Genomic DNA, 24,106 nt, shown 5'->3' with positions numbered 1-24,106 from the left:
ATCAGAAAACTAGTTAAGTCAACTATAGAATATTGTACAGCTGGCAAAACAGTGCATCCTAATATTACATCATGTGTTATGCTGTGTTCGTGATATGATGCAAAAGTCTTAGAAAAAGGAGTGCCTACACAAACATTGAAAAAGTACTGAAGGATTAACAGCAAAATATTAAAGGCGGTTAATTCTAGATGGAGGGATTGTAAGAATGTTTTAGTTTCCTTTGTATACTTCCGTATACTTAGTATTATATTTTCAATGAATACATACTCCTTTTGCAGTCAGATTTTTCACAGCAGTGTTATTTTTAAAGCATGCTGTTTAAATAAATTATACAGGCCGGGTGCGGTGGCTCACACCTATAATCCCAGCACTTTAGGAGGCCAAGGTGGGTGGATCACTTCAGGTCAGGAGTTTGAGACCAGCCTGACCAACGTGGTGAAACCCCGTCTCCACTAAACATAAAAAAATTAGCCAGGCATGGTGGTATGCACCTGTAGTTCCAGCTACTCAGGAGTCTGAGGCAGGAGAATCACTTGAACCTGGGAGGCGGAGGTTGCAGTGAGCCGAGATTGCGCCATTTCACTCTGCACTCCAGCCTGGGTGACAGAGTGAGACTCCTTCTTAATAAAATAAAATATACAAATAATGATAATAATAAAGCAATCAAACATATTTCCAGACGGATGGTGGTGTGGTGGGATTGGTGGCAGCCAGGCAGCAGGAGGGCATGGTGACCCCTGTGGAATAGTCATAGCAAAGAAAGTCTCCTCTCTCTGGCTTCTCTTTCCTCCCTTTCTATCCTCATTCTGTCTCCAATGCCTTCATTTGCCCTTCTCATTCTCCTATCCTCTCTTTCCCACGTTCTCTTTTACTCCCTCTCTTTCCCTTTCCCTCCTCCTCTTCTCTCTTTTCTTTGTCACATTGAGATATTTTCAAAACCAACTTTAGGAATTCACATCCATAGTGGACTACTGATTTAAAAACAGACTCCAAAATGAGATAAATTAAAAGGTGTGTTTTTCTTTTTTTGTCATCACGCTAGTTTCCTTGGCCAAGGAGTTAACATGAGTTCAAAAGCAAATTGGCACAGCCTTCAAAGTATTTTCACAAAATAGCTTCCCTGTCTTTGCCCAGTTTCAAATCCCTTCACACCTTATACTCAGAACTCCAGAAATTTTTCATCAGCAAACAAAGTGCAGGTAGTACAGCCCTAATTTGAAAATCCCAAACCCTAAATGCTCCAAAATCTGAAACTTTTTGAATGACAACATGATGACACAAGTGGGAAATTTCATACTATACTTCGTGCCGTGGGTTCTGGTCGAAATGCAGTCATAACTTGGTTTTATGCACAGAACTACTAAACATATTGTATGAAATTGGCCAGGTGTGGTGACTCGCACCTGTAATCCCAGCACTTTGGGAGGCCGAGGTGGGCGGATCACTTGAGGTCAAGAGTTTGAGACCAACCTGGCCAACATAGTGAAACCTGATTTCCACTAAAAATACAAAAATTAGCCAGGTGTGGTGGCGTGCGCCTATAGTCCCAGCCACTTGGGAGGCTGAGGCATGAGAATCACTTGAACCCAGAAGACAGAGGCTACAGTGAGCCGAGATTGTGCCACTGCACTCCAGCCTGGGCAACAGAGCTAGACTCCATCTAAAAAAAAAAACAGTATAAAATTATCTTCTGGTTATATGTACAAGGTGTTATAAAACATAAATGGATTTTGTGTTTAGACTTGTGTTCCATCCCTAAGATATCTCAGTATGTATATGCAGACATTCTAAAATCTGAAAAATAAAATCCAAAATCTGAAACCTTCTGGTCCCAAGTACTTCAGATAAGGGATACTCACCCTCTACTAAGGAGAGCAGTTGCCATTTCATACCCCAGGAATTGCCTCTGCGATGAACATCAATCTAATTTCCTCCTATATCTAACCCAATTCTATTCTTACTCCCTTCCAAGCTTTACTGACTGGATCTCTTTTCCTTCTCAATTGAAGTATTTGAAGGCGATAGCCTCTTAGTGTATTTTTGCAGAAGTACAATACCCAGCAATAAAGCAAGAGAAGGCTTTGTGTCATAATAACCTGATGAAGTATGGAAAAGCGACTACAAGGATAGCTAAACCAGCCTTACCTACAGGCCAGGCACTGAGCTGTCCATGTAAAAACTGACACTGTGTTTTCTGAGAAGGGAGAGAATTTATTAGTCGTTTTGCAAGTGACTGCAAAAAAGCCACCTTCAAACTTACAAACCCTGCTGTTTAAGGTCTAAGCTGAAGAAATTAATATCTAGTCTGTTTCCAATCTCTGGGACATGGGACCCCTCAAATATGTCTAGGCTCATGACTTCCAGTACGCATAATGCTTGCAGGATGTTGAAATGTCAGGATTTTCCATTATTTCTCCATATATATATATATATATATATATATATATATATATATATATATATATGGAGAGAGAGAGAGGGAGAGAGAGAGAGAGAGGGAGAGAGAGAGATTATTTTTGAGACAAAGAGTCTTACTCTGTCACCCAGGCAGGATTGCAGTGATGCAATCTCGGCTCACTGCAACCTCTGCTTCCTGGGTTCAGGTGATTCTCCTACCTCAGCCTTCCAAGTAGCTGGGATTACAGGTGCATGCCACCACACCAGCTAATTTTTGTATTTTTAATAGAAACGGAGTTTCGCCATGTTAGCTAGGCTCATCTTCAACTCCTGGCTTCAAGCAATCCACCTGCCTTAGCCTCTCAAACTGCTAGAATTACAGGTGTGAGTCATCATGCCTGGCTTCTCCTTATCTTTTTAGTGTGTAAGACACACACATTACCTTCCTAGTTAACACTGTCTTGCCTGAGACACTAAGAGGTAATTTTTTTTCTATGAAAAGAATTATTGAGATGAGTTAAGGACCTGGGTTAGTAATTCCAACGTTGATACACTCTGAGTGGTATGACTTTGGACATGGTATTTGCTCTCTGGAAGCCTGGGCTTTCTTAATTGTAACAGGAGGTGTTTGAACTAGTTAATCTCTAACAGACTTTCTGTCCCTAAAGGATTCCTTGATTCATACTCTTGACAGTAGTAGTAGCTACACATATTTCGTCTTTTACCTTTCACAACAATCGTGTTATTCGGTACTATTATCTCTACCCTTTTTTACAGGTGGTGTATAGAGCCCTAGAGAAATTAGAATGCCTAGGTTCCAGTCTGATTGTATCTTTTATTAGCTGTATGCCCTTAGGCAAGTAAATTTCTTTCAGAGATAACACTGTCTTTCTCTTATCTTGTCATTATTTTTCCTGAATTTGTGTCATGTATGAGTTTTCTAGGCACACAACTTGTATTTTCACCCAAGTTGTTGACAATTGATGAGCAGGAAACCAACAAGAGCACAGCCTTGCGGCCCTATATGACATCAATCTCACACTTAATAGATGGAAACCAGCCATTGATTGACACCGGGGAACAATGGGTTTTTTTTTTCTGATGTAGCTAAATGGCTTGTATTTTATATACTTTTCCTCACACAGCTTTCAAGAAATGTTATGAGCATCACCTGACATGTTTATTTTTAATTTCTGTGTGTTCTGTATTGAATTGTAAGCTTCACAAGGTACAGGGATTTTTCTTTTTTATTCAATTTTAAACCCCTAATGTCTAGAACTACACCTAGCATTTGTAGTTACTCAGTAAACATATTCAAAAATTTATTCATTTATTCATTAAAAAATTAATTCAGAGTCAACCGTCTGCCATGCCTGGTGTTAAATATTAAGGATATCCCAGGAATCTTCAGTTTAGAGCAACAGTCTCCGTGGTGACTTACCTGCACCCGCACCCTAGGGGGGTAATTGGTGATTCACTGAGGTGTGGGAAAAAGATACTTTCTGATTATTCTTTCCTCCGATTTTAGTTTCTATTTTGTGTATATTTTCTAAAGTTAGTATGTAAGTACTGTACTACATTTCCACAACTTATATCTAATAAACCATCATGTATTAGGGGTGCCTAATTTCCCCCCCTTGCTTGATGTGTTCAAACAAAACGTGTAGATAGCTGTTCTGGAATTCTCTTATGGAATATCATTTCCATGGGGTCAGGTTATCTCCAGCAGCAAAATGCTCAGGTTTAAATTTTCTTTTTTTTTTTTTTTTAAACGGGAGTCTCACTCTGTCACCCAGGCTGGAGCTCAATGGCGCAATCTCAGCTCACTGCAAGCTCTGCCTCCTGGGTTGACGCCATTCTCTTGCCTCAGCCTCCCGAGTAGCTGGGACTACAGGTGCTCACCAACACACCCAGCTAATTTTTTGTATTTTTTAGTAGAGACGGGGTTTCACCATGTTAGCCAGGATGGTCTTGATCTCCTGACCTCGTGATCTGCCCGCCTCGGCCTCCCAAAGTGCTAAGACTACAGGTGCTCGCCAGCACACACGGCAATTTTTTTTTTTTTTTTTTTTTTTGTATTTTTAGTAGAGACGGGGTTTCATCGTGTTAGCTAGATGATCTCGATCTTCTGACCTCGTGATCCACCCGCCTTGGCCTCCCAAAGTGCTGGGATTACAGGCGTGAGCCACCACGCCTGGCCTGGTTTAAATTTTCAATTCCTTTTTTTTTTTTTCTTTTTGAGACAGTCTCTAGCTCTCTGTCACCCAGACTGGAGTGCAGTGGTGCAATCTTGGCTCACTACAGCCTCTGCCTCCTGGGTTCAAGTGATTCTCCTGCCTCAGCCTCCTGAGTAGCTGGGATTGCAGGTATGTGCCACCACGCCAGGATAATTTTTGTATTTTTAGTGAGATGAGGTTTCACCATGTTGGCCAGGCTGGTCTCAAACTCCTGACCTCAAGTGATCCACCTGCCTTGAACTCCCAAAGTGCTAGGATTACAGGCATGTGCGACCACCATGCCCGGCCAAGACAATGACAGTTTTCCCCAGGGGAAAAGTGGGCCAAACTCTGGACTTTCTTCTCTGAATTTCTATCTTCTCTCAGTTTTTGGCCTCATAATTCTTTTATTTCCTTGCTAGGTCTCTTAGTACTTTTAATATTTACCCAACCTTTTTGGTCATCCATAGTGAGTCTCTAGTTCAAATACCTAGTCCATTAACCTTGCCTTTTAAAACAATCCCTGGCTGGCCACAGCAGCTCACGCCTGTCATCTCAGAACTTTGGGAGGCCAAAGTGGACGGATTGCTTGAGTCCAGGAGTTCAAGACCAGCTGGGGCAGTATAGTGAGACCCTGGGATTACAGACGTGAGCCACTGTGCCTGGCCTTTTAAAAAATTTTTAATAGACATGGGGTCTGGCTTTGTTGCCCAGGCTGGTCTCAAACTCCTGGACTCAAGCAATCCTCCCATTTCAGCCTCCCAAAATACTGGGATTACAGGTGTGAGCCACTGCGCTGAGCAATTCCTTTAAACTTCTATTTGCTCTACCCTCTAGTCTGAAGTTCTTTGTCCTTAACAGAAATGGATAAAGAGAGGAAAAGTGGAGAGGTTCTCTCTTCTCCCTGTCTTCTGTTACTGTGGCCCCTCTGGCCCCACGCAGGATCTCCAGCTTCCTTCCTCTCACGCTGAATTTAACATCAACACAAGCATGCCCCTCCAGGAGGTCCTTAGCACTGCTTCTCTGACCAAAACTCTTCTAGGCTTTCACCTTCCTGGCCCTCTTACTAAGATGGTGTCAGACTTATAAGTATTCAAGATTTAAGAAAATCCCAGGTCTCCTCCCTACGGAAAGGATGTCACTCATCCTTTTTTCTCTCTGTTTGTGATTTGCCCACATTTACTACCCACTTAGACTTTATTTTCCAGATGGAGAATATTTTCTTTTTATTAATAGTACAGCTGTGTTAATTATTAGACTATTGCATATATACATCTTCCTTATAAAAATTCTTAAATTACTGATAAGGATAGGGATCCCTTTGACTATTACCCACAACCCCCAAACTCTACCAAAAGTGACTAAAATTATGAATTTTTAATGTGTATCTCCAATTTTTTTTCCCCATTTATGTATATTTTTTCTTGGGGTCCACCAATAGACAATGACTGAATACATTGGATATATTTTCATTTAATAGGTTGCAATAAAATAGTTAGAGATTTATCTCATTAATTTTATGTTCTGGTGTGGAACCATCTCCAAGATATATTATTGAGTACATTTAACAAGTTGCTAAAAATACACAGGGTATGATACCACTAAAGTTTAAAAAGATAAAAAGAAACCTTATTAAAAATATTTTAAGCTTTTCCTTTACCTTAATCTCATGCTCTTTTTGATCAGTTGAAATGCATTTCTCTGTATCTCATTGGCACTGTGATTTTTATTTGGGGATCGGGAGCACTGATCTGAGCATGGTTCCTGGTATCTCTCTAGACCCCCCACATACTTTTATCCTATTTTGGCGGGGCGGGGGGTAGGGGAGTGCAGTGGCATGATTTCGGCTCACTGCAACCTCCGCCTCCCGGGTTCAAGCGATTTGCCTGCCTCAGCCTCCTGAGTAGCTGGGATTACAGACGTGTGCTACCACGCCTGGCTAATTTTTGTATTTTTAGTAGAGATGGGGTTTCATTATGTTGGCCAGGCTCATCTTGAACTTCCAACCTCAAGTGATCCACCCGCCTCGGCCTCCCAAAGTGTGTGAGCCGCCATGCCTGCACCACCCCCCTCTTTAAAAAAAAAAACATTTAAGAAACAACAAAGACAAAGAGGGGGCATAAAAGTCAGGAAATAAGAAGGAAACAAAAAAATGCAAACACTGATGGAAAAAGCAAAGTCATTAAATCAGAAAAGGGAAAGTGGAGAAAGGAAGGGGAGAGCTGCTGTGGAAAGCTTCATCTTGGCTGGTTTAGGTCTGGTCATTGTGATGTCTCTAGAGACAGGTTGCTTGTTTCTAAACATTGTCGTTTAAACTTTTAGTCCTGTTTACCAAGCCCTTTGCTCAATAATCATCTTCACCTCCTCACTGCCCTCCTGAGCTTTATGTATTTCTTCATTCCAGGTCAGACTTGCATGCCTCGCTTTGCTCCCCTACACCTATAAACACACACACTCACACTCACACTCATGCACACACACACACATTTTGCTGCAGACATCATAGAAATAAACACTTGGGCTTCTGGCTTTGGGGGTAAGGATGACAAAATGCAGCATGTGGAGGGCTTCAGGTTGCTGGCAATGCTGATTCTCAGTAGGCAATTATGCATTGAGGAGATTAAGCATCGTTTTTATCTGTCTGTTTATCTATTGATCTATTTATTTGTTATTTTTAGTAGGTACCTTTGGTTCTGGAGAACCAATGTGACAGTGTGGGGGGCCAGAGGAATAAAAGCAGAAAGCAGACGTGTTTCTTAGGCTAAAGGGAGAGGTTAAATGGCATCTTAGGCTGCTTTGTAGATTATCTGGCCCATTTGCCCTTGTTGAACAGCAGACGAGACATCAGGCTAAGATGCTCTATTCAAAAACAAAAGCTGTGGCCTTAACCAGGGTTATCTTGATGATATTTGTCTGAGGGCCTAATTATAGTGGCAGGCGAAGGGGAAACCCTTGACTGTAGGAGAGGAAACCAAGGTATCTCACTGCCAATACCTGCCAGGCAGTTTGGTAGCAGACAGGACCTCTTGCCCTCATGGGCTTTGTTTACGAAGAGGGGCTGTGGGAACATGAAGAGGAAGACAGGGGTCTCCATCCTTCCAGCCTCTGTTCCTCTGCAGGTACCTCCTCGTTTCTTCCCATATGCCATTAACTGCAATTCTGAATCTGAATAAATAGGTGCTATCCCATCATGATATTTATTTTGTAATACTTGATCTGCGGTTATCTACATCAGGACATTTTGTGGCTCTGCAGCATTTATTGGGCACTATATTAAGCTGGTATAAACTCAGACAAAAGGCCAGGTGAATGATAAACTAGTGACATTTCTGAGTGGAAAATGTCTACAAAGGCTGCATTTGGCTGATTGTATTTCAGAAGGCTGATGTTGCGCTACTCACATCACTGGTATACTATTTCAGAGTGTGATTTATTTTTATTCATATTCTTGTCTTTAGTGATCTTTAGGTTTTATTTCAAAATAGCTCCTAAATGTGAACACCTACTTAAGATACTGGAAGTATAGATGCAGGAGGCTGCAATGGGCTTTGTCTCGTTTTTGTCAACAAAGCTCATCTAGATGACCTGTGCAACTTCACCTCATACTCCCTCAATAGCAAGGACCATACATAGACCAGGACTGAAGTCTTTTCACCTGCTTATAAATGTATATGCTTACCTTTCTTTAGTGCCATCTCATGAATTTCAGGATCAAATACAGAACCTTAGCATTATGCAAAAGGTGCTTTTTGACTGGGCCCCTGCTATCTTTTCAGTTTTCTTTTACTAATCTACTTTGGAAACACTGGATCCAAACTATTGACTTAACAATAGATGCCTATATGGGTCATCCTTTCTTTGAGGTAGGGCCCCAGAACCTGCTATTTGTCTGTAAATAGAATGCTCTTCACTCCTTCTGTCCATTGATTCTATTGCTGCATATACTTGAAGATTTGATTCATTTACTCCAAAGGGTTCCTGGACCTTGCTTTTCCTCCAGGTTTCCATCTGCAGGTGAAAGGTCATTCCTCCTGTGTCTTCAAATAGCACCTTGAATGTTAGAACCCTTTCTTCATTGGGTTACTGCCTCTTCTGTAGTTCTAAGGCTCTTAAGTGCAGTAATTATGTAGCCCTCATTCTTATTTCATAGTAGGGGTTTGGAATGTTTCACTGACTAAATAAATGAATAAATAATTGAATTTTATTTATTCATATAATTGATCTCTGAGCCATTGACTCATTTTTTGTCTATTGACTTATGACAATAAATAATTTTGATAGATAATTTCTGTTAGCAAGGCATCCATGATATGTCAAGAATTTTTTTTTTTTTTTTTTTTTTTTTGAGACGGAGTCTTGCTCTCGTCGCTCAGCCTGGAGTGCAGTGGCACGATCTCAGCTCACTGCCACCTCCACCTCCCGGGTTCAAGCGATTTTCCTGCCTCAGCCTCCTGAGTAGCTGGGATTATAGGCGCCTGCCACCATGCCCGGCTAATTTTTGTACTTTTAGTAGAGACGGGGTTTTGCCATGTTGGCCAGTCTGTTCTCAAACTCCTGAGCTCAGATGATCCTCGGATTACAGGTGTGAGCCACCGTGCCTGGCCAAGAATTTTTTAATACCAACATACATTTTAATTTCTTAGGTATTAATATTCCCCCACCCATTTCTTGAAATAAAAAGAGGGGAAAAGAGAAGAAATAAATTAACTCTACTTCCTGAGCCCTAGCTGTGTGCCAGGAATCTTCTAGGTACTTAAAGATGTATATTATAGGAAAAATATAGGAAAAATTATGTTAACTTATTTTAAAGACTAAAAAAGTGACAGCACAGAGATGTTAACTAACTTAACAAAAGTTACATATACAGATAAATTAATATATGCTGATATGGCTGGTTTGTGCACTACTCTTTTCTCAAAAACCATTCAATTAATGCTTTTTGATAATCTATCTGTGGCGTGAAGGTGCCTAGCACAGAGATACAGAAAGGTTTGAGTCTGTCTGTCAATAAAGGAGATTGACAAATGAGTCACCAATTATAACATGGCCTAATTTTTTCTGTGCAAAAGTATGTCCATCATTCTGAAAGTCTCAGAAAGGATAACCAACTTGGCTTAACTGGCACCCCCACTGAGAAGCCTGTTTTCAACTTCAGTCATCTGCAGCTGAGCTACAGCAATAAGAGTTATGAAGGCAGAAGAAGGATGAGAGGAGATCCCAGGCAGACACCAGGATGTACACAGAAAGACTCCCTTTCCCTTCTATAAAATTCACTTCAAGAAGGGAGTTCATTTTCCTGGTTCAACATAAAGGCAATATAAAGGTATACAAGATACATCTACCTATTGCCTTTTTTTAATAATTAAAATATCCTAGGCAAAATTTTAATCATATATTTACAGAGAGGTTCTGAGTCCCAGAAATGAATAACATGCTATATTGGATATTAGTAAATATTGACTGGTGCAAAAATGTTGTATATGTATTTACTGAGAAAACTTGCTTCCCTGTACTTTGGCAAGCATAGAGAGTTCAGTGATAAAAGACAGAACACTTGCCTTTGGGAGTCCGGTGTAGTAAGAGAGTCATTTATGCAGACACATGGCAAATCATTATGAACTATGACAGTGATATGTGCCGGATAATCTAGAGGCATAAAACAAAGGTGCCCAATCCCTTATGCTTAATACCAGAAGTCAGATTTGCCAATGTGTTTGGATAGAGATGCTTGACTATCACTCTCAAGATCTCATTTGCAAGTAAGACCATGAAGAGTTCATTTGGTATTAAATTCTATGTTGATGCTGTTTTTCTTTGATGATTATAATGATGATGGTGGTGATGTTTAATGATGAGGATGATGATGAAACACATAGTTGGTCTTAAAACTCACAGAATACCACCTAACTCCATAGCTCCAGCTAAAATTTAGGAGCATATATAGGCTAGAGTAATGATATCATTTGGGTCAACTGCAGTGATATGCTTTTCTAAGGTATCTGGTCAATGACAGGACCGTTAAAATCAGCACTTATACAGACATTCAGCATTGATTGGCCTCAGCAATTAATAACTCACTAGGCCATAAAGTAAAAGCAGCAATAATTCTTTATCATCTGTGACTGCTAGAGATACTCTTGGACCACAGGTCTAGGAGTTAGGACATCATCAAATAAAAATTATTGGAAACACTGTGGTTTGACTTTCACATGTAAAGCTTTGTTTTGTAGTTGTAATTGTTTTACTATAGATGAGAAAACATTTAGGCAGAATAAGGAGGTTTGTTAACCACAGTAGATTTGGGGAGAACAAAGAACTCTGTTTTGCTCTTGCCTCTTTTTTCTTTTTCTTTTTCTTTTCTTTTCTTTTTTTTTTTTTTTGAGATGGAGTCTCGCTTTGTTGCCCAGGCTAGAGTACAGCAGTGTGAGATCTTGGCTCACTGCAACCTCCACCTCCCAGGTTCAAGGGATTTTCCTGACTCAGCCTCCTGATACAGGCATACACCACCACAACTAGCTAATTTCTGTATTTTTAGTAGAGACAGGGTTTCACCATGTTGGCCAGGATGGTCTCAATCTCTTGTCCTCGTTATCCGCCTGCCTTAGCCTCCCAAAGTGCTGGGATTACAGGTGTGAGCCACCGCACCTGGCCTTGCTTCTTTTTTGTTTGTTGATAAGGCAGTGGGGGATGTCACTGGAAACAACAGCTTTGCCATTAAAGATAATACAAGATTTTTAAAAACTACTGCTATTATTTATTTGAGACCATAAGCACATGGAAAGCTACAGTGAATCCAGGGTAATTATTTTGCCTCCCATTGACGCTAGCCGTAAGCCAAGTAGATAGGCTTGCATGCTAGGTTTAACCTTGTGTTTCTGGGGTGCTGGGTTTCTCCTGGGAATAAGTGGTGGTAGTCATTTCAAGGATGAAACTTAAAGCAAGGTGGACCGTTGAACAGCATGTAACTGCCCATTTTGAAATAAAACAGTTAACTGCTGAGCTTTCTGGATTGAGGCTTGTCAAGCAGCTCATTTTCTTTTTTAATGCTCGTGACTTGCAGTCTTGTCAGAAGAGGTCACCTGTGGATCCCGTTAATGCTTCAGTGTGGGGAGAGTCACCACCCAAAGCTTAGTAGTTGCTGCAGTACTTAACTGAAATTCTGATGAAAGGGTCAATTTCTGCCTGGATTCAAGCAGATTCCAGTGATTAAAATGTGCAAATGCATGTCCCATGTCTATATGAGGGAAATTATGAAACCCTTATTAGGAAACATCTGCTTCCTAGGGGAAGAGCAAAGTTGGATTTAATGTTTCAAGCATAGGCTCTGAATTTCAGGCCATGTATTAATCAGAGAAAACTTATTGACAGCGATAACAGGGCCTTAAGGAGACTTCTTTCCTCCAGATGAAGAGTGATTAAGCCAGCTAGCCACTCACCTTCTTTGAGTTGGGAAAATGAGTTTAAGTAAGTAGAGTTCTGGGAATGACCCTAGGACAATGATTAATGTACTTACTTCAGAAAACCCGCAGACCTTTATAGCTCCTTTGTTTTCTTTCTCTTTACCTCCTTCCTCTTGTCCTCCCTGTCTTTCCTCCTAACTTCTTTCCTTTTCTTTAGTCTTTCCTTCATTCCTTCCTTCTTTCATTTCACATTTGACTGTCTGTTATATAACAGGAACTATATCTATGAATATAAAGTGTGTAAAGAGAAGACCCTCCAGTAGCTTTATTGGGTATCTCTGTGTGTGTGTCTTTTGTATTTGTGTGTTGTGTGTGTGTCTGTTGGGGGAAGGGGATGCCTTCATATTGGAAAAACACAAAAATAATTATAACAAACTCTGATAAGGATCTTACAGGATTTATAACATACACTTGCTGATAGGAGGAAAAGGCTCTCCCTGTCGTAAATGAGACATATTTAACAGAGGAAGTGACTTTTCACTTGTGTCTTAAACTATAATTCAGGGGTTAGGTGAAGCTGGAGAAGAGCATCTCAAGCTGAAGGCAGAAGCTTACAGAGACTCACAGAGGGGCGAGGAAATAAGTGTGGCACTTTCAGACAATGGCAATATCTTTCAGTGTGGCAGGAGATGAGGCAGCAAAAGTGAGATGGACCCAGTCTGTGTAGGGTCATGGATACCATACTAGGTTCTGGAGGGATAAGTACTTTTTTTTTTTTTTTTTTTTTTCTGAGATGGAGTCTCACTCCGTCACCCAGGCTGGAGTGCAGTGGTGCGATCTCGGCTCACTGCAAGCTCTACCTCCCCGGTTCACGCCTCCGGAGTAGCTGGGACTACAGGCACCTACCACCACACCCGGCTAATTTTTTGTATTTTTAGTAGAGATGGGGTTTCACCGTGTTAGCCGGGATGGTCTTGATCTTCTGACCTTGTGATCCGCCTGCCTCGGCCTCCCAAAGTGCTGGGATTACAGGTGTGAGCCACCGCACCCGGCCCGGGATAAGTAGTTTTAACATCTGCATTTTCTAGCCTTGATTGAGTGGCTGGGCTGAGTGGCTGGGGGCAGGCAGAGGGACCAGTTTGGAGGCATTTCGCTGTTTTCTGTGTAGAAATGGAATAAATTAAAGTTCTGCAAAGCCTGATTTTTTCAAAAAGTGCAGATGTTCCCAAGTTTAATTAATCTCATTGTATAAAAATCCTAGAGATAAGGCGTGGTTGCCCGTATTATTTATGTTCCAGACTAATAATTATTTTCTATTTAATATAGCTTAATGCAGGATTACACAAAATAATATGTGTCTCCAAGGCATTTTAAATAGGCTTTTATTTTGCTTACACATATGGTTTCAGGCACGTATCAGAAAGTGAGGTGCATCTATTTCTCTTCACACGGGTTCGACAATACAGAGAATCGTCACTCTGCTGTAACTGCTGCTGTATTGGTTGAGTCACAGGGTTTGTTCATAGGGCAGTAGTAGGTGGTTTGGCAAATTTCAGTGAAAAAATTAATTAGATCAGTGTGCTATGGGAATCGCTGTTCAAGTCACCCAGCTGAAGCAGCATGCCTGCCTAATAAGTTTTGAAAGTTTAATACACTGTCACTGGGGTTGTTGCAAGAGTACACACACAACATGCATAGGACCTGTATGCAAGTCCCAGCTAACAACATGCAACATCCTTGCTAGAATGCAGCCTGCCTTTCATCAAGTGAAGTTTTCATTATCGTTTTTATTTTAAGTGTAAATTTTACTGTCAGGCTGTATAAATAAATAGAGTAGATATATTCTAAGGATTGTGGGTTTAGATGCCTGTGGATATTAACAGTCTGGGGGCTCTGCCGAGTTCCTGTAAGGCGCATGTGAAGTCATTAATATGGATGTTTCTTTTCATGTTTCTCTATTTTTTAGGTCTGTGATGGGGTCAAATAAAGAACCAGACCTTGTGCATCTTGAGGCCAGAACTGTGGATGGTCGTAAGTAAATCAACTTTGCCGCAATATTCATAGTAATATTAGTTCTATGACTCTGTCATGAACTGAGTCTGTGTAATAATCTCATGGTGTATGCAGAGTAATAGTGGATGTGTGGTTTCTGAGGATTTGGGGTTGCAGGGGTGACCTGCTTCTTTTGACTCTAAACTAGTAAAGTGCAGGTATCTTCTGTTCAGAAGAGCTAAGGATAGGTAGACAGGCACAATGGCACAGTGGCAATAATTGTGTGATTTGGGCATGAAGACATTTCCTGTCTTCAGTAATGCAAAATAGTCTTAATGATTTTTCATAAATACATATTTTCATATATAAGTATAAATACATATTTTCATATCGATTTATAAGTATAAATACATATTTTCTTATCGATTTATAAGTATAAATACATATTTTCTTATCGATTTATAAGTATAAATACATATTTTCATATCGATTTATAAGTATAAATACATATTTTCATATCGATTTGTAAGTATAAATACATATTTTCATATCGATTTGTAAGTATAAATACATATTTTCATATCGATTTGTAAGTATAAATACATATTTTCATATCGATTTGTAAGTATAAATACATATTTTCATATCGATTTGTAAGTATAAATACATATTTTCATATCGATTTGTAAGTATAAATACATATTTTCATATCGATTTGTAAGTATAAATACATATTTTCATATCGATTTGTAAGTATAAATACATATTTTCATATCGATTTGTAAGTATAAATACATATTTTCATATCGATTTGTAAGTATAAATACATATTTTCATATCGATTTATAAGTATAAATACATATTTTCATATAGATTTATAAGTATAAATATATAGGTTATCCAGAAATATGTATATTTTGAGTGGTGATACCAGCACAGCCCTCTCATCCAATCAAAGTGCCTTTCCAGTTAAAGAGAATACTTCCAAACTCTTGATTCCTAAAGTGTTTCTTTGTTGTTGCTGCTGCTACTCTTTTGTGTTGAATTGTTTCTTCAGTCTTCTTATTTTGTCAGATACCATCCAGGCCATGCCTCACTGTCTTGTTTGGAGGTTCACAAAACACTTGGAAAGAATTTTAAAAAAAAGAGAGAGAGAGAATTTTTCTGTGTGTCCCCATCAGAGGCATCAGGAGGAGAGTCAGTTGAGTGAATTGCTCACCGATCAGTAGTTCTCATCAACTCCGAGTGGTTATGCTGCAGTGAAGGACAGGACTACACTTTGTGGCCTCATGACAACGTTGTAGGTTGTTTTTCTCATTTCACATATGAAGAAACAAAGGCACAGAAAGCTTAAGTAATAATATAGCTAAGCTAATATGGTAAATAAGTAGAGGACAGTGATGTCTATCTCACAGAGCCTATTCAGGTGAGAATTCAAGAAACCCATGGATATAAAATACTTCACACAGTGCCTGACCCACTAACACCAGCAATGAATGTTTCCTTACCCTTCTCTGGTACAGAGGATCCTCAGAAGGGCTAAGCATTTGTGGGGGTACCGCTAGGCCTAGGATAGAGCACTCCAGGTGGGAGGGGTAAAAGAAAATGAGAAAAGGAGGAAACTGTATATAGAAGAGGGTGAGGGGAGAAAAGACAGGGAGAAAGAAAGAGGTCTCAGATGTAGAGGAGAGGAAGAGAATGGACTATCCACAATTACCACAGAGCAATGAGGCTGTTGTAGGCTGCCCAGTGCTGGCCCAGAGAGTGACCATCTCATTTCCAAGACATTCCCAGTTTCTAAAATATCCCTCACAATTCAGAAGCACCCTAATCACTGCTGTTTGTGCCTGTCTACCAGTCCTTAGCTCCTCTGAACACAAAGGCAGAAGATCCTGCACTTTACCAGCTTACAGTCAAACAAAGCAGGTCACCCCTATAACCCAAACTCCCCAGAAACCACACATTTTTCATTACTATGCATGTACCATGAGATTTCTCATCTCTAAAGGTTTGTTTCCCTTTTGGGGGAGTGAATATATATTTTGACAGAGTCAGTCGGGGCACAGGTTAGGGGTCAAGGCTGACCATCATCCTCTGTAACCCAGGCAAAGCTGCCACGTGTAACATGCCCAGCACTGTGCATGACACAGAATGAGCTCAACAGGTCAGAGCGGCTTTCCCACCTCCTCAGTGGGCTCACTCTGGTGGTGACTTCTCCATTTCCCTGGAGCAGATGATGTTATCTTGGATTCCAAGGTCCAGTTCTTGCTACATAACAGAGATCAATATTTTCTTAATGCAAAAGTAAACACATCATTGTTTAAAAGTCTTGCTTACTAGAGATAGAGACCATCCTGGCCAACATGGTGAGACCCCATCTCTACTAAAAATACAAAAATTAGCTGGATGTGGTGGTGCGTGCCTGTTGTCCCAGCTACTTGGGAGGCGGAGGCAGGAGAATCACTTGAACCCGAGAGGCGGAGGTTGCAGTGATCTGAGATCGCGCCACTGCACTCCAGCCTGGTGACAGAGCGAGACTCCATCTCAAAAAAAAAAAAGGTCTTGCTTACTTCCCATTGCTTTGATGATAAAGAGCTAAATTCTCATCTTGACCTACAGCTCCAGCATAACTTGTGCCTGCCCATTCCCTCAGCCTAATCTTAGTCTGCCCTCTCCTCACTGGTTGCCTGCAAGCCTTTAGACAGGTTTTCAATTCTTGGAACATACAGGGATATGTGTCTTGCCATAAAGCCTTGCTACATGCTGTTTTCTCTATCTAGAATATCCTACTTTCTTGCCCGTACCCTGACCAGTCAAGCATAATTGATTACTGTGGATGGTTCAAACCCCAGGTTAATCGCCTATTTCTTAGAAAAGCCTTTCGTAAACTCTCAATCTAAATGAGCTTCTTATTTTGATTGCTTTTATACAACTATGTTTTTTTTCTTTGTCACGTTCTTCTCTGTTTGAAATTATACTTTCTTTTTACATGATTATTTGATCACAACCATTTCTCACCACCAGTCTGTAAGTTTTATGAGAGCAGGGACCATGTATATCATATTCAATATTATATCTCCAGAGCCAGGAATGGTAGCACACATCTGTAGTCCCAGCTACTCAGGAGGCTGAGGCAGGGGGACCATTTGAGCCCAGGGATGAAGACTGTAGTGCACTATGAACACACCTGTGAATAGGAACTTTACTCCAGCCTGGGCAACATAGTGAGATCCCATCTCAAAACAAAAACATGTCTCCAGCACATGCCATGGCATCTACATGTAGAGAGATCTCACTAAGCATATGTTGAGTGACCGCAGACCCAGCTGACCTGTTGTCAGGGCTACCAGTGGCTATCTCACCTCACTCACCAGATTGTCTGAAAATGCTAGAGTCTCGCATCTTAAACCTTAGCATGTATGCTACCCACCTAGAGACCTTGTTAAGATCTGCATTGTGATTCAGTAGGGGCCTGAGAGTCTGCATTTTTTTTTCTTGAGACAGAGTCTTGCTCTGTCGCCCAGGCTGGAGTGCAGTGGCACTATCTCGGCTCACTGCAAGCTCCGCCTCCCAGGTTCACACCATTCTCCTGCCTCAGCCTCCTGAGTAGCTGGGACTACAGGCACCTGCCACCACGCCCGGGTAATTTTTTGTATTTTTAGTAGAGATGGGGTTTCACCATGTTAGCCAGGATGTTCTCGATCTCCTGACCTTGTGATCCACCCGTCTCGGCCTCCCAAAGTGCTGGGATTATAGGCGTGAGCCACCGCACCCAGCTGAGAGTCTGCATTTCTAACAAGCTCCTAGATGATATCCATGCTGCGGGTCTGTGAAATATGCTTTGTGTAGCAAAGTTCCACAACAGAAAATTAGTGAAAGAGCTTGAGAGTCTGTTTCCCATGATCGCACCCCTAGTTTAGGAAGCTCTGGATGGAATTGGGAGCTTGAGGGTCTGTTTCCCATGATCGCACCCCTTGTTTAGGAAGCTCTGGATGGAATTGGGAGCATCCCGGGTTGCTTTTGGGCATATGCTGCTGTTTTCTGGCTTGTGGCATCCAATGCACATGACGCTTTTTCCCAAAAACAGTGAGGCCATCACTCTCTGTGATCTGCACATTTTCTTACACCCAGCATTCATTATTCCTGTGCTCCCTGAAGGCATGGCGGTTGATAATGCCAAACTGTCATCTCAGGCTTAGCTTTCACAAAGCATGAAATGTATCAGTTCTAATTTTATTTATTTTACTTTACTTTTTTTTTCTTTTTGCAAAGGCAGCATCTTCAGAAACTATCCAAGGGTGAAAATTCAATAAAAGGATTTAATTTGAAAAGTTAGCCCTGTCAAAACGAAACAGAAAAAAAAAAAAAACCTACCAATTGATTTAAAGGGTCTAAGCATAACACCTGACCTGTCACAGTGTTAAAAAAAAAAAGAGAGAGATTGTCTCAATAACCAAGGCTCCAGTTAAAACAACAACAACAACAAAATAAACAGAGAGGAGGAGGTTGGAAGTAAATAGCACAGAGAGGTCAGGGTTGCAAGGTGTTAGCAAATGTAGTAGGCAAAATTTGACAGTGTATTTATCAAAATCAGGTTACAGTCTCATCAGCTGCACTAAGAATTTCATATCTCTGTGTTACCTCTTTCCTGAGACAGAGTCTCACTCTGTCACCCAGTCTGGAGTGCAGTGGCGCCATCTCGGCTGACTGCAACCTCTGCCCCCTGGGTTCAAGCCATCCTCCTGCCTCAGCCTCCCAAGGAGCTGGGACTCCAGGCATGCACCACCACACCAGGCTAATTTTTGTATTTTTGGTAGAGATGGGGTTTTGCCATGTTGGCTAGGCTGCTCTCGAACTCTTGACCTCAAGTAATCCGCCTGCCTCTGCCTCTCAAAGTGCTGGGATTACAAGCGTGAGCCACCATGGCTGGCCTGTTTCTCATTTCCTAATTGAGATCCTCTCTTTTTTTCTCCATCCATTCATTATTGTTATTATTTATTTATTTATTTATTTATTTTTGTGTGTGTGATGGAGTTTTGCTCTTGTTGCCCAGGGTGGAGTGTAATGGCACGATCTCAGCTCACTGCAACCTCCACCTCCTGGGTTCAAGTGATTCTCCTGCCTCAGCCTCCTGAGTAGCTGGGATTATAGGTGCCTGCCACCATGCCCAGCTGATTTTTTGCATTTTTAGCAGAGATGGGGTTTCACTTTGTTAGCAGAGATGGGGTTTCACTTTGTTGGCCGAGCTGGTCTGGAACTCCTGATCTCACGTGATCCACCTGCCTCGGCCTTTCAAAGTGCTGTGATTACAGACATGAGCCACTGCGCCTGACCCCATTCATTATTGTTTACATATATGGAACCCATTGTTTTTATTCTAGGTTATACATCTTGTAGAGTATATGCCAAATATACTTTACAATAATATAATGTTTTGTTTTGTTTTGTTTTGTTTTTTTGAGATGAAGTCTCTCTCTGTTGCCCAGCCTGGAGTGCAGTGGTGCAATCTCAGCTCACTGCAACCTCTGCCTCCTGGATTCAAGGGATACTGCTGCCTCAGCCTCCCCAGTAGCTAGGATTACAGGCGCCTACCACCATACCTGGCTGATTTTTGTATTTTTAGTAGAGATGGGGTTTTGCCATGTTGGTCAGACTGATCTCAAACTCCTGACCTCAAGTGATCCACCCACGCTGGCCTCCTAAAGTGCTGAGATTACAGGCATGAGCCACCACACCTGGCCATCATGTTTTTGACTTTGAACCAGAAATTATTTTCTGATTTTAGTGTGTTCACATATTTTGTAGTCAAGACACTGAGACATTTGACACAGGAAAAATCCCTCGCTTGCCAGTTTGGCTCTTCCCCATGGAGTGTGTTGTGAATCCTTATCTGGGTTTGCTATTCAAAATTTAGTTTTGGTCTATTTCAGATGTCCCTAGATTACATGTTATACTTAATTTCTGTTTCCATTGAAGTTCCCATATTTGAGGGGAGGTGAGCTCTGGAAAGCTTTAGTTTTTTACGTGAGAATAAAGAATTATATCTTTATTTTTATTTTATTTTGTTTTTTTTTTGAGATGGAGTCTCACTCTGTCACCTAGGCTGGAGTGCAATGGTGCAATCTCAGCTCACTGCAACCTCCACCTCCTGGGTTCAAGCGATTCTCCTGCCTCAGCCTCCTGAGTAGCTGGGATTACAGGTGCACACCACCACGCCCAGCTAGTTTTGGTATTTTTAGTAGAGATGGGGTTTCACCATGTTGGTCAAGCTGGTCTTGAACCCCTGACCTTGAGATCCACCCGCCTCGGCCTCCCAAAGTGCTGGGATTACAGGCGTGAGCCACCATGCCCAGCCTTATATCTTTATTTTTGTAAACCTTATAACTTGCAAGATTACTTTCAACTGTAAGGGCTGGAAATAAACTCGAGTAGTATTAGCAATATAAGGGACTTTGTTGCAATAGAAATCACAGAAATTTTTATATCATAATATAGTCATTATATCTGAAAATATTATTTATGCTCGTTCTTTCCTCAAAATTGTAGTAGTTATCAGACCTGCCAGTAGATCTTGATATATAATATATTAATTTGAAAAGTACATACAAGGGTATTAAATATTTAATCTTTTGGTAACTTTATTTAAATTTAATTGAATTAGTTTTTTTTATTTTATTACTATTCTTTAAGCTTTAGGGTACATGTGCACAATGTGCAGGTTAGTTACATATGTATACATGTGACATACTGGTGTGCTGCACCCATTAACTCGTCATTTAGCATTAGGTATATCTCCCAGGTCTATTCTGGGTAATTTATTTTATGCATTAAAAACATTCTGAAAAAATGGGTCCACAGGCTTTCTCAGACTGCTAATGGGGTCCATGGCATAGATTCTGAACCTTTGCCCACAAAGCGACAAGTGTCTGCATAGGAATGTGTGGTTATTTATATAAACTAGTACTTTATCTTAGATCCTCTAGAAAGCTTTTGTTCTGTGAGAGTCTATGGTTGGCACTGATGTTTCTTACCAACTATCCTCTAATATGTAGATATCTTGTAGTTTACATCTGTGACAAGGATGTTATTCTTTCTTGTATTACTTTCTGCCTTGGGAGGTGAGCTGAAAAGAGCAAGCTCAACTACAATCAATCACGGGATGTATTATTGGAAATTTTTGAACATATTTATTGGATGTGACATTTATTATTGGCCCCTGAGTTCAAAGAGGACAAATTGACAGGTCCTCATCCATGAAGCAGATCTTTTATTGTTTAAATATTCTGTGTGTGTGTGTTTGCATTGTAGGAGCCCAGTAGATTAAAATACTAAAAAGGAAACCTACATTCTATTGATTTACCTAACATAGGTGCATTTGTGTATGTGTGTGTGTAATGCATATAGTTAAAGAGAAAACGTTGACCAAACTGTTGGATTGAAAGCTGTGTGAAAAGTTGTATCTTATTTAATCTCCGTTCTGTGTCCAAAAGATAACTTAGAGCCCAAAACATTATATTTTTATTTTATTTTACTTTTTTAGTAGAGATAAGGTCTCACCATGTTGCCCAGGCTGGTCTTAAACTCCTGGGCTCAAGCGATCCTCCTGCCTTGACCTCCCAAACTGCTGGGATAGGCATGAGCCACCACACCAGGATGAAACATTTAATATTTGTTGAATTAATAAATATATTAGTGTGTCACTGTTTAGGTATATCCACTGAAAGAAGGGTCTTTAACCACTGGGTCTGTGAAGTCCTGGAGCACTAACAGATGGATGCAAGAGACTTACTAACTCCCTGCTGGGTGCCACATTTTATGCACATTTGATTTTGGAGGAAAATAACATAACTTTTATCAGAATTTTTCACATGGCAATTACACATGGATATATAGTTGTATATTATGGGCATCTGTAAGAGAACCTGCAGTACCACCTTTGGCCATTGTTTCTTCTCCCTTTTACTTCTGCAATAAAAGGCCCAGCCCGCAACCTGAATGTTTCTGTACTGGTGGTGATCTGTGCCAGCAGGAACAGGAGACAGGGGACAATTACGGGTCCCAGTGTTTATTTGCATGAGTAAGTAACCTCATAACAAGTTTCCCAAGCACTAATCTCATTCACTGGGGAACAACAAACCTTGGCCCTTTAACCAACTGTGAAAATGACTGCCTGAGAACTCTGTGAAATGAACCTCAAACTAGCATTTTAACAAGCAAAAATAAAATAAAAGAAACTCACAACTTTATATAACTATGCATCCCACTAATTCTGGTCTTGGGTAAGAACTGGAAATCTCATTTTCTACTTCTTATCCGCCAGCTTTCCAACCTAGTTTCCATATTGAACAGCAAGTGTGTCAAAATCTGGATAAGGTAAGCACTGCTGAAATGCTTTGGGGAGGTAATAGAGACCTCAGTTCTCAAAGTCTTCAATATCTCAGCTATAGAGTGTTTTTACCATGAAAATAGATTACTTTTATACCAACAAAAATAGCAATGATAACAATAAAAAGATATATATATACATATATAAAACCGCTTATCTTTTTATTGTTATATATGGGTGTGTATATATATGTTTGCTATATTTCTCCAGAAATTGTTTAAGCTTATACAGATGAACATGTATATGTATAGACACATATACTTACACGCATGTTCTTGTTGAAAAATTGTGGCAAATTTAGTGTTTGTGAATATAAATATAAGTTAAAAATCTTTTCATATCAGCACATATAAATTTAGCAACTTCATGGTTAATTGATATATAGAACCCCATTCTAAAGTCAACTATATTTTGTAATTACTAAATTATAGAGACCTTTGTAGATATAGAGACCTCTGGCTATTTCAAACAATGCGAATATATATACACATACACACATATTATTTATTTGGTTAGTCAGCATTCAAGCTCGCGTAAGCAGCAAACACTACGGAAGGAAATTTGATGAAGGAAAATTCCTGGGTCAGAGAGTATATACATTTCAAATTTTTGTAGAAATTGTCAGATTGCCTCCTGAAATGTTTGCAACAATGAGTAGTCTATCAGTATGAGAATGCCTGTGTTTGCAAGCCCTCAGCAATCTTGGACATTATCGAAGACTTTTCAAATATAACCCATATGAGAGCAAATTTTAAAAAGGCATATCCTTATTGTTTTAATTTGTATTTATTTAATTAGGAGTGAGGTTGAGAATTTTTGTTTTTCTTTACTACCTTTATTTCTTCTTCAGTGAACTTTAAAAAATCAAATCTTTTGAATAGAAAATATGAAACCTTTGGCATTGATACACACATTTAAAAATATCAAATTGGCACCCCCACTTTGGCCAAAGTTCCAACACTAGCACAACAGTTGCCATTATTAGACCCCGCATTTCATATCTTTTATCTTCTTTTTTAGTCAATTTATTAATACCTTCTAAGGTAGACCTTGGAAAAGGTTAGACGGTTCCATTTCTGGTCAGCTTCAGATTCTAACAGATCCTTATCACTTCCCGACATGCTGAGAAAATGCACATTCTCACCTCTCTTCTATCCCCAAATAAAGCATCAATGTTTAGCTAGTATAGCCAGAATCTAGTTCTCTGCTTCTTTTTTTTTTTCTAGCAGTGTTATTCTGACCCCGTATTTCATATTGCAAAAGGCTCTTGATTTCAGTGACTAGTGATATCCACTTGGCCTGTCTGATTCAGTAGCCTGAAGACAGCCCTAACAACCACTCAGAAAAGCGTGAAATAAGATAACACGGGCCTCCTAGCACAGCATTGAAAAGCCTGATAGTGACAGTACAACAACAGGCTCAGCTGGGCAGCTTTCAAATTGGGTTCTTTGTAGCCATTATATGCCACTTCCTCTGCTTCCCAGGTGCCCACCCACCTGCATGAAGGTCTGTGCCCTTATATTCCATGCTGAGGCTGAGAGAACAAAGGTGCACAAAAAACTTTTCACTCACAGGCCTTAACTTTAGGACAAAGATCTAGGCTTTGGGTCCTTGGTATCCCTCGGAATACAATAGCAGCACTCCATATAACATGCAGATGTGGTAATCCCCAAGTGCTGAAAAATTTCTAACGTTTCTGGCTCCGGCTTAAAAAA

At 40.3% G+C, this 24,106-nt stretch overlaps 1 protein-coding gene across 5 annotated transcripts in view; it reads left to right on the top strand.

The window, feature by feature from the left end:
* SORCS1 (sortilin related VPS10 domain containing receptor 1) overlaps positions 1-24,106 on the top strand; it is a 589,960-nt gene that overhangs the window by 418,823 nt on the left and 147,031 nt on the right. For all 5 annotated transcript variants that reach the window (XM_054503115.1, XM_054503113.1, XM_054503114.2 and 2 more), the window contains exon 6: positions 13,980-14,044. In XM_054503115.1, coding sequence (XP_054359090.1) covers positions 13,980-14,044 — 65 coding nt within the window. The remainder of the gene's footprint in view (positions 1-13,979; positions 14,045-24,106) is intronic.

This window comes from Pongo pygmaeus, chromosome 8 (genome assembly GCF_028885625.2).
Source record: "Pongo pygmaeus isolate AG05252 chromosome 8, NHGRI_mPonPyg2-v2.0_pri, whole genome shotgun sequence".
Taxonomy (NCBI): domain Eukaryota; kingdom Metazoa; phylum Chordata; class Mammalia; order Primates; family Hominidae; genus Pongo; species Pongo pygmaeus.
Note: the sequence above shows the minus strand (reverse complement) of the source record. Positions and strands in the feature narration are given on the sequence as shown.